This window comes from Solanum pennellii, chromosome 11, assembly GCF_001406875.1.
Source record: "Solanum pennellii chromosome 11, SPENNV200".
Classification (NCBI taxonomy): domain Eukaryota; kingdom Viridiplantae; phylum Streptophyta; class Magnoliopsida; order Solanales; family Solanaceae; genus Solanum; species Solanum pennellii.
The window spans coordinates 54,968,628-54,982,382 of record NC_028647.1 but is presented as its reverse complement, the minus strand read 5'-3'; the positions used below and the strand labels follow the sequence as shown (position 1 = coordinate 54,982,382).

General features: G+C 35.7%; 1 protein-coding gene and 1 pseudogene across 8 annotated transcripts; one reads left to right on the top strand and one right to left on the bottom strand.

Annotated features, from left to right (window-relative positions):
* Positions 1–1,176: 1,176 nt before the first annotated feature.
* Positions 1,177–6,513, bottom strand: LOC107003962 (eukaryotic translation initiation factor 3 subunit M-like). Of its 8 annotated transcripts, none has more exons than XM_027912850.1 (6): positions 4,289–6,513; positions 3,478–4,204; positions 3,208–3,316; positions 3,035–3,127; positions 2,826–2,895; positions 1,177–1,376 (listed from the first exon to the last, which is right to left on the bottom strand). In XM_027912850.1, the coding sequence occupies exons 3-6, from the start codon at positions 3,286–3,288 to the stop codon at positions 1,363–1,365; spliced, it is 258 nt and encodes an 85-aa protein (XP_027768651.1). In that variant the 5' UTR covers positions 3,289–3,316; positions 3,478–4,204; positions 4,289–6,513; the 3' UTR covers positions 1,177–1,362. The 8 variants fall into 8 exon arrangements, with proteins under 8 accessions (XP_027768651.1, XP_027768655.1, XP_027768652.1 ...); XM_027912854.1 differs by having other exon boundaries at positions 4,068–4,204; positions 4,289–6,512; XM_027912851.1 differs by having other exon boundaries at positions 4,018–4,204; positions 4,289–6,511.
* Positions 3,801–13,454, top strand: LOC107003961 (annotated as a pseudogene).
* The last annotated feature ends 301 nt before the right edge of the window (positions 13,455–13,755 follow it).

The following is a 13,755-nucleotide window of genomic DNA, read 5'->3' as shown; positions in this document are numbered from 1 at the left end:
CTTAGACTATGACCGAAATCTCAGAGACACATCTAAACTCAACTAGAATCTTATTACCCCCCCTAAACTAATTTAAAATGGAATGAATACACCACAAACGTGAATATGTCATAGAGAGTGTGCACACTCTCTTGAAAACAAGTAATGAGTGCATAAATTGGACACATATCATTTTTTAATTGGTCACTATGTAATTAGTTAGTACACATATTTATTGATAATAAAATTTATATATATATATATATAATAATTATTTTTTGTTTCTTTCTATGTAAAATATTTATTTTAATGTCTTTTCACTTTAAATTTTTTAAATTAATTTATTATCTTTTCACTTTTAATTATTAGTAATAAATTGTGTGTATTTAAAAATAAAATTTTAAAAGTTTCCTTTAATTCTAATGTTTTAATATTTTTATATTTTATTGAATTTTCTTCACTTATTTTGGTACTTGCCGCCGAAACTGTCACTCTTTATTGCCACTAGTTTCTAACTACTATGTCATTAGCTCGAAGTGCAGTGATCCCATATCCATTCAAAATTAAATTATTTTAAATACAAGACATTTGAAATCAAATCAAAACAAAAGACAAAGAAAATCAATAGAAAAATAAAAGAGAAAATAAGTGAATGTAAATAAAAAAAATAGTTCCCATACAAGGTAAAAAAATGTTAACTTAACTTAAATACAAGATAAAAGAATAAGAATATTTTTCTTTAAAAATTTAAAATTTATTTTTTAAAAAAAATTGTGAAATATTATTTTTTAAAAACTCTTGATTTTTTTTTTTAAATTTTTTATTAAAAAAATTATTTACACACATGGGGGGCGAGTGTGTACAACACAACCAACTTGGGTGGTTGAAGGTGCCACATCAGCACAAAAATATGAATAAAATGAATTCAAGGGTAATAGGATCTTAGTTAAGTTTAGGTGTGCCTGTTGGATTTTGATCATAGGCTAGGAGGTACTTAAGCATTATCCGTAAAATTTATGAACAATAAGCCACCCTTTTGAAGTGTTGCAATGTTATGTACAATTTTTGTAGCCACAATTTTTCATTTTTAAGAATAATAATTTTAATTTGCATATAATCAATAATCACCATTAAATATATAAGTGATCTAAAGCACAAAATTAGCTTATAAATAATTTGAAAGTATATAATGTCAATTAAATTTTGAGAAACATGTCTTGTACAACCCATACATAGAAAGCAATTGCTTAAAGATCTCGATTAGAAATACATTCCACAAAACCAAGATGTATTCAAATAACATTTATGATATTAGTACAAAAACTCTTTATCGTTCACTACAATAGATAAAGTTTACTTCGGTCCTCTATTCATCAACTTCAATCAGCAATATTTTCCTGCACATTCAAAATTAAAATATAAGTTAGAGAATCATATATTTCATATGCTCACTAGTCATTTTTTCAATTCCCAGCCCCTTCACGGTTAAATGATCCCCAAACCTGTACAAAAACTATAAAATCTGGGAGAAAACAGTAGGGCATGTATTTCAAGACTGTCACAGTAGACAAATATGAATCATAAAATAAATCTGGGAGAATACAGTAGGCAGTAAAATGATCCCAAACATGTATAAAGCTGACCCAAATATGAATGATAAAATCTGGGAGAAAACAGTAGGCAAACATAGAAATGCATCACAAAAATGTACAAAGCAAAACCATATGTAATAAGAACCATGCATCCCAAACATGTAATAAGTTCATCAACAGTAGATCAGCTCAGCTCACTGTGTCACATCTTATCAGAGAAGGGCAACGGAATGAAACTTTGGTAAGGGAACTTGCCCCACCACTGCTAACTCCCCTTATTCTAAACACCAAATTGCAGTTGCAAGAGGGAGAGAATTGTTACTTTTGGAAGAGAACCTGCTGATTGTTCTTGTTGTAGCAGACCTGGAATTGATTCCGTTGATCACATCTTTGTGTCTGGGCATTTTGCCAATTATATGTGGAAATTTTTTTCAGGTTCCTGAGCATTACTCACAGACACATTCCTCTAAATGAAACCGCTGATGGAGTGGTGGAGTATGCAATCTAATTCTGAGGTTCATAAACTTTTTCTTCAAACTCTCCCTATTATCATTTGTTGGAACTTGTGGAAGAACATGTGATATGCAAAATATGGAGGCAAAAAGTCTAGTAGTGCAAGAGTCAAATTCCTGGTCTTTAAAGATACTAGCACTATTTTCTAAAGCTTCTGAGAAAGGTTAAATTCACACAAGTTCATCCTAATACAATTATATCTAAATTGATATGTTAGTTACATGTATATAATTTATCTACAAGTCTCATATTGATGGGTTTATAAGTTGTATATAATGAAACTCAGAGAAAATTTGGGGCAGAAAGAATAATGTCAAAATTTCTTCTTGAAAGAGATGACTCTAGATGGTCACTAATTAATCCAGTCCCCAAAAAAAATTAAAGAAGATGATTTCGGCATATAATAAACAAAAAGAACCTTCAGCGTATCGCTATATAATCCTTGCATTGTTTGTGCGCTATTAGCATAAAGAGTACTAATAACACTTCAAATATTTCCCTGCAAATAGTTTATACTCATCAACATTAATCATATGCTGAGAGCACAATAACCATTACAACTGAGAATTGGAGGTCAAGGATATCTAACTAGATGAAGTAGGAGGATAACAGAAATATGCTGCATCACTATGTGTCTAGAGGCTCAGGCAGAGCAGCTGCAAGAATCATGGTAACTAGCCACACCCGCTCTTAGAACCCAAATTGACTATATGAATAGAGTTTAAGAAGAATGTGACTTACTCTCCAGGTCACAAGCTTTGCTCGAAGCAATTGCCGCTGATTTATCCCAAATACACACTATGTACATCGTCTGCACAACATCCATTCAAAGGAAAAGAAAAAAGTTACGAATGATGACCAATAAAGCTTAACTAATCAGAGCTAAACTTATACAACCAAAGGAGAGGCAATGATGATAAAGGACGACCACCATAGAAAACACCCCTCACAGTTATTACTTGGTTCATTTGATCTATCTTGCAGATGAGTAACTTAGCTGAAATTGCCTTAACAGCCCACGATTCCACCTCAATATCATCAATCTGCAAAGAGAAAAAGACCAATAGTACGACCAAACTGTGGAGCACTAATACAAACTACAAGACATGGACAATAAATGTACCTTCAATGTGTCTTCGATCATGGAATATGGAATTTGACCAGGTTTTGTCTTGCCAAGATCTACCAAGGTTAATAATCGCATTTTTCTGCACAATCTTCATGGAGAAGTCCTGCAGCATTGACCAAAAGAATCAGGCCAAGGGCAGCATTATAAATTCAAGGGTTCACTCATAAAATACACCAAAGTTCCATTTAGCAGAAATGCAAGTACTGACCATAGGTTTTTAATAATTCTGAATTTTTCTCCTGCAAATTCATATAATAATCTAACCTCCTAGTGAGAAAGATCTTCAGAAGCTGATATGCTAGAGCATGTTTAGCATCTTTCTCCAATTGAACTATAGTAGGTATATCTAGCAAGTCATACTGCCATATTAAAGGCCAAGAGTAAATATGGCAAGTAGGGTTCAAAGAATAGTAAAAATCAGACCATACTGTGAATGATGTTGGTTGCTTAATTCCAGCTACCTAGCAAATCACTCAGATCAATAGTGACGAGGGAGGCAATCATGTCGTATTATAGTAGAGTCTCTTTTTGGATAACCCTGGTGTCCGGGCCAGCTTTCATGCTCTAAAACTGATTTCATAGTATACATGTCACCTTCCACCAACATCAGTCAGGTAACTCTAATACAAGAGTTTAATTTGACGCACCTATACCATTACATGCTAGCAATAGAACATATCCAATGCACCCAAAAAAATGTTCTACAAGATACCGACTAAGCATGGGAAAAGAAAGCATTTGGCAATTCTGAATCTAAAACAAAAACAGTAGATTGTTCAAAATAGATAAGTGTTGCCTTTCTACCCAAGCAATTCAACTTCAGAGTTCTGTTGAACATAGATATATCTGATAACCTAAAACATGTCAGGTGCTTGACAAAGGCAATGATGCATGGAGAGCTTCTTCCTTTGCCTCATTCATGGCAGAAGCATCTTCATCCGAGAAAGTTCCAAAATACTTTATAAGAAACTTGAAAGACTCTTCTGCAGAGCTGCAAATATGGATGGGAGTAAGAGAAGAATGCGAAAATTTTAAACACAGGTTTCTCCAGAAAATACAAGTCATTCGCTCTTACCCCCTTGGTTTCCTTCAGAATGTTTGAGATCTTAAGGAAGAGCCCCCTCTGATCTTTGACTCCAAGATTCCACTCTTTCAAGAAGCTATCTATCTTTTTGAAAGATGGAAAGATATGTTCAGCGACTTTTCCATTTATGGCCAAATTAAGGGCCCTCATGTACACAAAGGAAAAGCTATAATGGAGAAAGGAGGAACAAAGCACACTGTGACACCAGAAACAAAAACTCCAAGAATTAAATTGATTAATTTCAAGACATGATACATTTTTAAGCGAAATGCAGGCTTATCACTTGGTTGTTGAGAGAGTGTAATGGATATGAGCTCTGACATCTCGTGTACTTGGTCCAAACTCTCAGGTTTCTTGATAAGGTTGCAGATTATATAGTGAAAATGCACTAGATATCTGATGTAGAAACCAATTAAAGCAGATTACATAACTCAAAAAAAAAAAAAAATCAGAAAACATGACATGTGAAAGGATGGTTTCAATGTGCCAGAAAATCAGAGGTTGTTTCACATTGATGGAGAAAGAAGAGATGTCTCTAAACAATTTATTCAAAGACAGAAGTCCCGTATGTGCTAGATAATAACATAATTTAGCTCAAGAATTTATTAAAATATCATGGAGAATTTCTTGTTTATATATTTCGTTGTTCTTATTGAAAATATATTGAGCGAGCTTGTATTCACATTGACAAATCCAACTGCAGCTTGTTACAGCACAAGCAAATGTATCGGGTAAATGTACCCACCAAGACTGGATTAGAAAGGCTCACACTGAGTGTAGTAAGTAGTAACAGAGATTTTAACCACTAATTTCCATGCTGTGAGAGGTGAACTAGCTCATCATCTTCAAGGATATGGCAAAATGTGTTCTTGAGAGAAGGCTTCATACGTTCTATATGGGTGTTCATTTTGATTTTTTTCTGATTTGAGAAAAAAGAAAAATTATGTTTTAGTAATTGTTCTTTTTTTTTTGGCCCAACAAAATTGGAAGGAGAGTTAAAAATGTTGGAGGAAATAATTTTTGCAGCGAGAACTGTCTGCGTGTATGAGCACTGGAGGAGCAATCATCGATACCACAACAAAAGATAGTGAATACCTTTAGGAACTACACTTGCAGCACAGTGCTTATTCATCAGCTCTGGAAATTTTAACTTTCTGGTGTCCTAGTAAGATCTCTGTCTGGAAAATGAAAAAATGCAAAATTGTGAAACAAAGTTTAGCTAAGAGGGTAAATACACTTTATCACAAAGCAACTTCATTCAGTGTATCTCTTAAATTCACTTCTGAACATTAACCACAAAATCTAGCTCAAAGAGCCATCTCTGCTTGCAACGCAGCAAGTTCATTTTCTTCAGCTATACGCTTCAACTGTAGCTGCTGGTTGAAGCAGCCGCTCTTCTAATTCTTTAAGTTTGCCTCTAATTCATCCAGCATCAACAACATGCCATAACTAACAGAAATACATACGCATTATACGTGATAAAATATTGCTTAATATAGACAACATACAAGCCCCTAAAATCAGGTTTAGTTTATTGGAATTGTAATGGATTTTGCTTCAAAATGCATAACTCAAAAAGTAAAGCAAGCTGCAGATCACACTCACTTGGCAGCAGTTAAAACTTCTAGCAAAGAGATATCTGTTGACGATGGGACAACAATGGCTCAAACAACTTCAAGCAAGGGGAATTTTACGAATGACAAAAACAAGAAGGAAATAGAGAGCACTTCTGCTATCAGAAATCAAAGAGAGCCCACAGAGAAGCAGACATCTCCTTGGATATCCACTAAAACCCTCCACCATGAACCAACTTCAGAGGCAAATACTCAGGTAGACAATCCTTCAATTGCACAGGGTGTAGTTGAGATGTGCAACACATCAGACAGTGGAGGTAGGACCAGAAGAGTGTTCCTTAAGGTCTTTCTTAACCCAGACGAGGACTTTGCAGTTTGACAAATCCAAGCAGGCAATGGAGGATGCTTCTATAGAGAGAAGGGGGAAATATTAATCCAAGGATGCTCTGGAAGACATGCCTGAGAAAGAAGTCAAAGGAAAAACTACCAAAGCAAAAAATACAGGCAATGTATCTTCTAGATCAAAGCTACAGGAAATCTTAGGAATTGTTTCTTCCTCAACCAAGCAGTGTCCAAATTATCCAGTTCTCGAGCAGGGTGCAAATGCCACGAAACCAGAGCAAAAAAAAAGTGGAAAACATGTTGGGGAGCCTAAGAAAATTCAGATACTATACAAAGTGATACCCAAAGTCATGAGTACGCTATTAGGAGACCTACTACTCGTTCTTTAGCACGAAAAATAGCTCCTGCTAAGTTGATATTGTTTCCAATCTGTGTTATGAAAATCAGAAATTACTGGTTGTAATAAATCATTCAGAAACACAAAGTAACTGAGATTTTCAGAACCAGTAAGTAAGATGAACAGAAATTTATTTGTAAAAATATCTGTAAAAACTTACCAGAATTGAATACTCTTTTTAATAATTTAGGAAGAAAATCAAGTCCACTGAATTCACAGTGTCCCCTTAAGGAAATTATTCCCCTCTAGTATCCGAGGTTTGATTTGGAATATAACCTCCCAGGGTAAAATGATCTTAATCAGTAGAGTATAGATACCAAAAACTCTACTGTCAGCGAATCAATCCACAGCATGAAAGTACACGAAGAAATATGTGTTTTAAGAAGAAGGAAGATCAGAAAATTCGTAGGGAAATATTCTGAAGAGTGAATGGTATTTATAGGCAAGAAGAATATATTCTGAAAGGTTGCAACCCTTTCAGAATTGACACGACCATTAATGAAAGGTTGCAAACTTTCAAATGGTATTGACTGTTCCTGAAAGTTGCAACCTTTCAGAACAGTCATGGAGGGAAATTTTAAATATAACGGAATTTAAAACGGGTCACGCGCGCGGATCCGAGTCGGGTCGGGTTAACTAAAAAGTTGAAAACATTTCGGTTAACTTCTGTTATCAACTAATTAATTGAAAATAATTTTTGGCCATTTAATTAATTAAATAAATAATTAAAATAAATTTGTCCAAAAAATTATCTCTCGATCGATCATTTGCCAAAGCCAAAGCCAAAACCAAAGCCAAAGCCGTAGCCGTAGCCGAAGCCGAAGCGAGCGAGCGAGCGACGACGACTGCGCGAGGGGGGTCCCTCTTTCCAACCGTTTTAAAAATTAATAGGAGTGTTTATTTATTTAAACTCTCCTATTTTCATTTCCATTACCGATGAGNACCTTTTTCATTAAAGCATTAGAGGACTTTTCAAGTTATTAACTTTTCAAATTCCTCTCCTTCCCTCTATTTCCCATCAATTCTTTCTACATACCCAACAACCCCCCACATTGATGATGAATAGTTATAACATAGGAATGCACGGACAATTGTGTACTTTACAAGCAAGGATTAATTGCATCTGGATAAGTAGGTTTCCCCTTGGACTTTCCGTAGTGAACATATGTCGGATATACTCGGTCAATTGGTAGATGTGATATCTTTGAACCGTCGAACTTTGGTGTATACCTAGACAACCATATGTCACACAATTAACCCTTTACTATTTATGATTCTTACGGTTGTGTTCGTTTCAGCCATGAACACCTCCTGGTTTCATGAGTGTATAGAGAATAAGCTTTTGACATAAAATTCTCTTTGAAGCGGCTTCCACTTGACACTCACACAGGTGATTTCTAACCGTGTCATCTCGTAGATACACTATTTGGTAAAATCTACCAAACTTAGTAAATCATTAAAAACTTTAAGCTTTATTACCTCATTAACAAGCCTTAAAGTCTTAACCTTTTCCTGAACATTGTCTTCATCATGAGAATGGATTGAGTTAATTGACAATGTCGAACCGTCAGCCACAACTTTGTTTTTCTCCTTGAATCTAGCTCTTGGGATCTCCAGTCTGCTAGATAGAGTTACCGTCATGCTGACTTGTCCTAAGCCGTAAACCCATTCCCTTAGATGATCTTTCAACTGCCTCTCTCGCTAGGCCTTTCGTTAGTGGATCTGACACATTATCGCTTGACTTTACATAGTCAATTGTGATAATTCCACTAGAGAGCAGTTGTCTTATGGTGTTATGTCTACGTCGTATATGACGAGACTTCCCGTTGTACATAACGCTCCCTGCCCTACCTATTGCTGCTTGACTATCGCAATGTATGCAAATTGGTCCAACAGGTTTGGGCCAGAATGGAATATCCTCTAGGAAATTCCGGAGCCATTCCGCTTCTTCACCAGCCTTATCCAAAGCAATGAATTCAGATTCCATTGTGGAGCGAGCAATACATGTCTGTTTGGAAGATTTCCAAGAGACAGCTCCTCCACCAAGTATGAATACATAACCACTCGTGGATTTTACATCATTTGACCCGGTGATCCAATTTGCATCACTATATCCTTCAATCACAGCAGGATATTTATTATAATGCAAAGCATAATGTTGTGTCCATTTTAGATAACCCAACACACGTTTCATAGCCATCCAGTGAGTTTGATTCGGATTACTAGTGTACCGACTCAGTTTACTAATAGCACATGCTATATCTGGTCGCGTGCAATTCATAATATACATCAAACTTCCCAACACTCTGGCATATTCCAATTGAGAGTCACTTTGACCTTCATTCTTTTTAAATGTACAACTTAAATCAATTGGAGTTTTGACTACATTGAAATTCAAGTAATTGAACTTATCCAATACTTTTTCAATATAATGAGATTGAGATAATGCTAGTCCCTGGGGAGTTTTGATAATCCTGACCCCTAAGATCAAATCAGCAACTCCTAAGTCTTTCATATCGAACTTGCTGGACAACATGCGCTTAGTAGCATTTATATCGTCAATTTCTTTACTCATTATTAACATGTCATCAACATACAAACAAACAATGACTTCATGATTCATAACGTTTTTAATGTAAACACATTTATCACATTCGTTAATCTTGAATCCATTTGCCAACATTATTTGATCAAATTTAGCATGCCATTGTTTGGGTGCTTGCTTGAGTCCATAAAGTGACTTCACAAGTCTGCACACTTTCTTTTCTTTACCAGGAACTATAAACCCTTCAGGTTGTTCCATGTAAATTTCTTCCTCTAACTCTCCATTTAAGAAGGCTGTCTTTACATCCATTTGGTGGATTTTAAGATCATGCACTGCTGCTAGTGCTATTAACATCCTAATTGATGTTATCCTTGTTACTGGAGAGTATGTGTCAAAGTAGTCCAGACCTTCCTTTTGTCTGTACCCTTTGACTACCAGTCTAGCCTTATATTTGTCAATAGTCCCATCAGGTTTCATTTTCCTTTTAAAGATCCATTTTGATCCTAAAGGTTTATTTCCTGGAGGAAGATCAGTCAATTCCCAAGTGTGATTGCTTAAAATTGATTCAATCTCACTATTGACTGCTTCTTTCCAATAAGTTGACTCTGACGAAGACATAGCTGCTTTAAATGTTTGAGGCTCATTTTCAAGCAATAGTGCTACAAAATCTGGTCCGAAAGAAACAGATTTTCGTTGTCGAGTACTTCGCCTAGGTTCCTCACTAGTTAGAATATTTTCCATTGATTCTTCTCGTGGTCGTTTAGGTCTTTCACTTGTTGACTCACTTTCAGTTTTATACGGATAAATGTTTTCAAAAAACTCTGCATTATCTGATTCAATTATCGTATTAACATGAATCTCAGGATTATCAGATTTGTGAACCAAAAATCGACAGTCTTTACTATTCACAGCATACCCAATAAAGACACAATCTATTGTTTTGGGTCCAATTTTAACCATCTTCGGTAAAGGAACCTCGACCTTGGCTAAACACTCCCACACTTTGAAATATTTCAAGTTGGGTTTTCTTCCTTTCCACAACTCATATGGAATTGATTGTGTTTTTCGATGGGGTAGTCTATTGAGTATTTTATTAGCTGTAAGGATGGCTTCCCCCCAAAGATTTCGCTGTGAACCAGAATTGATCATTAAGTCATTCATTATTTCCTTTAATGTTCTGTTCTTCCGTTCTGTCAAACCATTTGACTGTGGTGTATAAGGTGCAGTAGTTTGATGAATAATACCATATTCCAAACATATCTCTGCAAAAGGAGATTCATATTCTCCACCCCTATCACTCCGAATCATTTTTATCTTTAGATTCAATTGGTTTTCCACTTCATTTTTGTATTGCTTAAATGCATCAATTGCTTCATCCTTACTATTAAGCAAATATACATAACAAAATCGAGTGCAGTCATCAATAAAAGTTATAAAATACTTTTTCCCACCACGAGATGGTGTTGACTTCATATCGCATATATCTGTGTGAATTAAGTCTAAAGTTTTAGAATTTCTTTCAACAGACTTGTAAGGATGTTTAACAAACTTACTTTCCACACAAATTTCACATTTCGACTTATCGCATTTAAAATCAGGCAATACTTCTAGATTAACCAATTTTCGCAAGGCTTTGTAATTTACATGTCCCAAACGGGCATGCCATAAATCACTTAACTCCAATAAGTAAACAGAAGCAGAATTTTTATTAATACTGTCAATAACCATTACATTTAGTTTGAAAAGACCCTCATTGAGGTAGCCCTTTCCTATGAACATTTCATTCTTACTTATTACAGCTTTATCACTAACTAGGACACACTTAAACCCGTTCTTAACGAGTAGTGCAGCAGAAACTAAATTCTTCCTAATAGTAGGGACATGCAGAACATTGTTTAAAGTCAACACTTTGCCGGATGTCATTTTCAACATTACTTTCCCAGTTCCTGCAATCCTTGCTGTTGCTGTGTTTCCCATGAATAAATCTTCATCGTACTCAGCAGGAGTGTACGTTGCAAAGGCTTCTTTTGCAGAGCAAATATGTCTAGTGGCACCTGAGTCGAGAAACCACTCCTTGGGATTTCCAACTAAGTTACACTCCGATATCATTGCACACAAGTCATCTGCATCTTCCATCTTTTCCACGATGTTTGCTTGACTTTTGCCTTTGCCTTTGTTTTTGTCCTTTCTTGGAGCATGACAATCAGAAGATCTATGACCAGCCTTGCCACAATTATAACAGTTGCCTTTGAATTTCTTCTTGGCCTGTTCTGACTTCTGCCCGTTGGACTTCTTTCTCTTTTTGTCTTTGGTAGGAGCTTCTTCAACAATATTAACTCCAATGATTGTTGAACTCTTACGCGACTTCTTTTCGGCATTTCTGTTATCTTCCTCAATCTTGAGCCGAATCACAAGATCTTCAAGCTTCATTTCTTTACGCTTGTGCTTTAGATAATTCTTGAAATCGTTCCACGAAGGAGGCAACTTCTCGATCATTGCAGCCACTTGAAAAGCTTCATTTACTACCATATCTTCAGCAATCAGATCATGGAGAATAAGTTGAAGTTCCTGCACTTGTGATCCAACAGTTTTACTATCTACCATTTTATAGTCTAAAAACTTTGCGACCACAAACTTTTTCAAGCATGCATCTTCTGTCTTATATTTCTTCTCAAGCGCATTCCACAACTCTTTTGAAGTTGTTATTGCACTATAGACATTATATAAGTCATCCTCTAAAGCACTCAAAATGTAACCTTTACATAGGAAGTCTGACTGTTTCCATGCTTCAACAATCATAAATTTTTCCCTGTCTGGCATATCATCAGCAGGAACTGGAGTATCTTCACTTGTAAATTTCTGCAGACAAAGAGTGGTAAGCCAGAAAAATACTCGTTGTTGCCATCCTTTGAAATTCACAACTGTGAATTTACCCGGTTTCTCTGCTTGTGATACAAGAGTTCGGGTTGGTGCAGCAACAGCCACTGTAACACCAGTATTTTCCATTTCTAATCAACAAAATTGATACAATATAAGTAAGCAATAAACTATAATTGCAGACTTAAAGGAGTATAAAATCACAAAGATTTTTGTCTCCACCAGAAACACAGATTTAATAATTTCCTTAAGATTGTTTCCAATCTGTGTTATGAAAATCAGAAATTACTGGTTGTAATAAATCATTCAGAAACACGAAGTAACTGAGATTTCTAGAACCAGTAAATAAGATGAACAGAAATTTATTTGTAAAAAATAATTGAATCTGTAAAACTTACCAGAATCTGGAATACTCTTTTTGATAATTTAGGAAGAAAATCAAGTCCACTGAATTCACAGTGTCCCCTTAAGGAAATTATTCCCCTCTAGTATCCGAGGTTTGATTTGGAATATAACCTCCCAGGGTAAAATGATCTTAATCAGTAGAGTATAGATACCAAAAACTCTACTGTCAGCGAATCAATCCACAGCAGGAAAGTACACGAAGAAATATGTGTTTTAAGAAGAAGGAAGATCAGAAAATTCGTACGGAAATATTCTGAAAACTGAATGGTATTGCAACCCTTTCAGAATTGACACGACCATTAATGAAAGGTTGCAAACTTTCAAATGGTAAAAATTATCTCTCGATCGGTCATTTGCCGAAGCCGAAGCCGAAGCGAGCGAGCGACGACGGCGGCGGCGCGAGGGGGTTCCCTCTTTCCAACCCTTTTAACAATTAATAGGAGTGTTTATTTATTTAAAATCTCCTATTTTCATTTCAATTACCGATGAGGGACTATTGCCTTTTTCATTAAAGCATTAGAGGACTTTTCAAGTTCCCAACCTTTCAAGTTCTAAACTTTTCAAATTTCTCTCCTTCCCTCTATTTCCCATCAATTCTTGCTACATACCCAACAGATATCACGAAATATAAAGGGACCACAAGCATGTAAAGATGACCACTTAGAGAAAAATGTTTTCCTGCCTAAAGATCTGTTGTCTAGGACGTTACGTGATGCTAGCACTGGTAGCCCTTTGATGGTATATGGAAGGAGAGGCAAGAGGAAGAGTCACCATATGGAAGCACCTAAGGTTGGCGAGCAGAACAATGAAATGAAAGATGAAGACACAAGCAATAATTGTAAAAGAGTACCAGTTCCTGAGGAATTTGTATATGCTGATGATGGCTCTACTTTATTTCAGGAGAAAAATGACGAGATGGTCCAACCAGATGCTAGCAATCTAGAATCCCCTATTGTGGAAATGACTGAGTAGATGAGAAATCTACAAGAACATATAGAGATACATATTCTTTTATAAAAGATGGAAGTATCAAGATATGGTTCAATACCTTATTAAGTTCACATGAAAGATACAAAAAACTAACAGACCAGTCAGAATCAGCTTCAAACATCTTGTAGGAATTCAACATCCATTCTAACTTTTTGCGTTCAAGTTATCTATCATAGACAAACTCATCAGCATACCCAAACAAAGCAGCCATCTTCGTAAGCTAGAATCTTCGTGCTTTATCCAAGTCCAACCATTCATAATCTCCACCAGGATGGCAGAAACAATGCATAAAGTTGCATGACGTTCCACGAGAGCATGAATGTCAACA

Bases quoted from the DNA above. Each gene is read 5' to 3' on its own strand.
- LOC107003962 (XM_027912850.1), bottom strand. From the start codon at position 3,288: ATGCGATTATTAACCTTGGTAGATCTTGGCAAGACAAAACCTGGTCAA. The intron at 3,128-3,207 runs GTACATTTATTG...TTCTCTTTGCAG, and splicing joins TGATCGAAGACACATTGAAG to ATTGATGATATTGAGGTGGA. The intron at 2,896-3,034 runs GTGAGGGGTGTT...GATGTTGTGCAG, and splicing joins AAATGAACCAAGTAATAACT to ACGATGTACATAGTGTGTAT.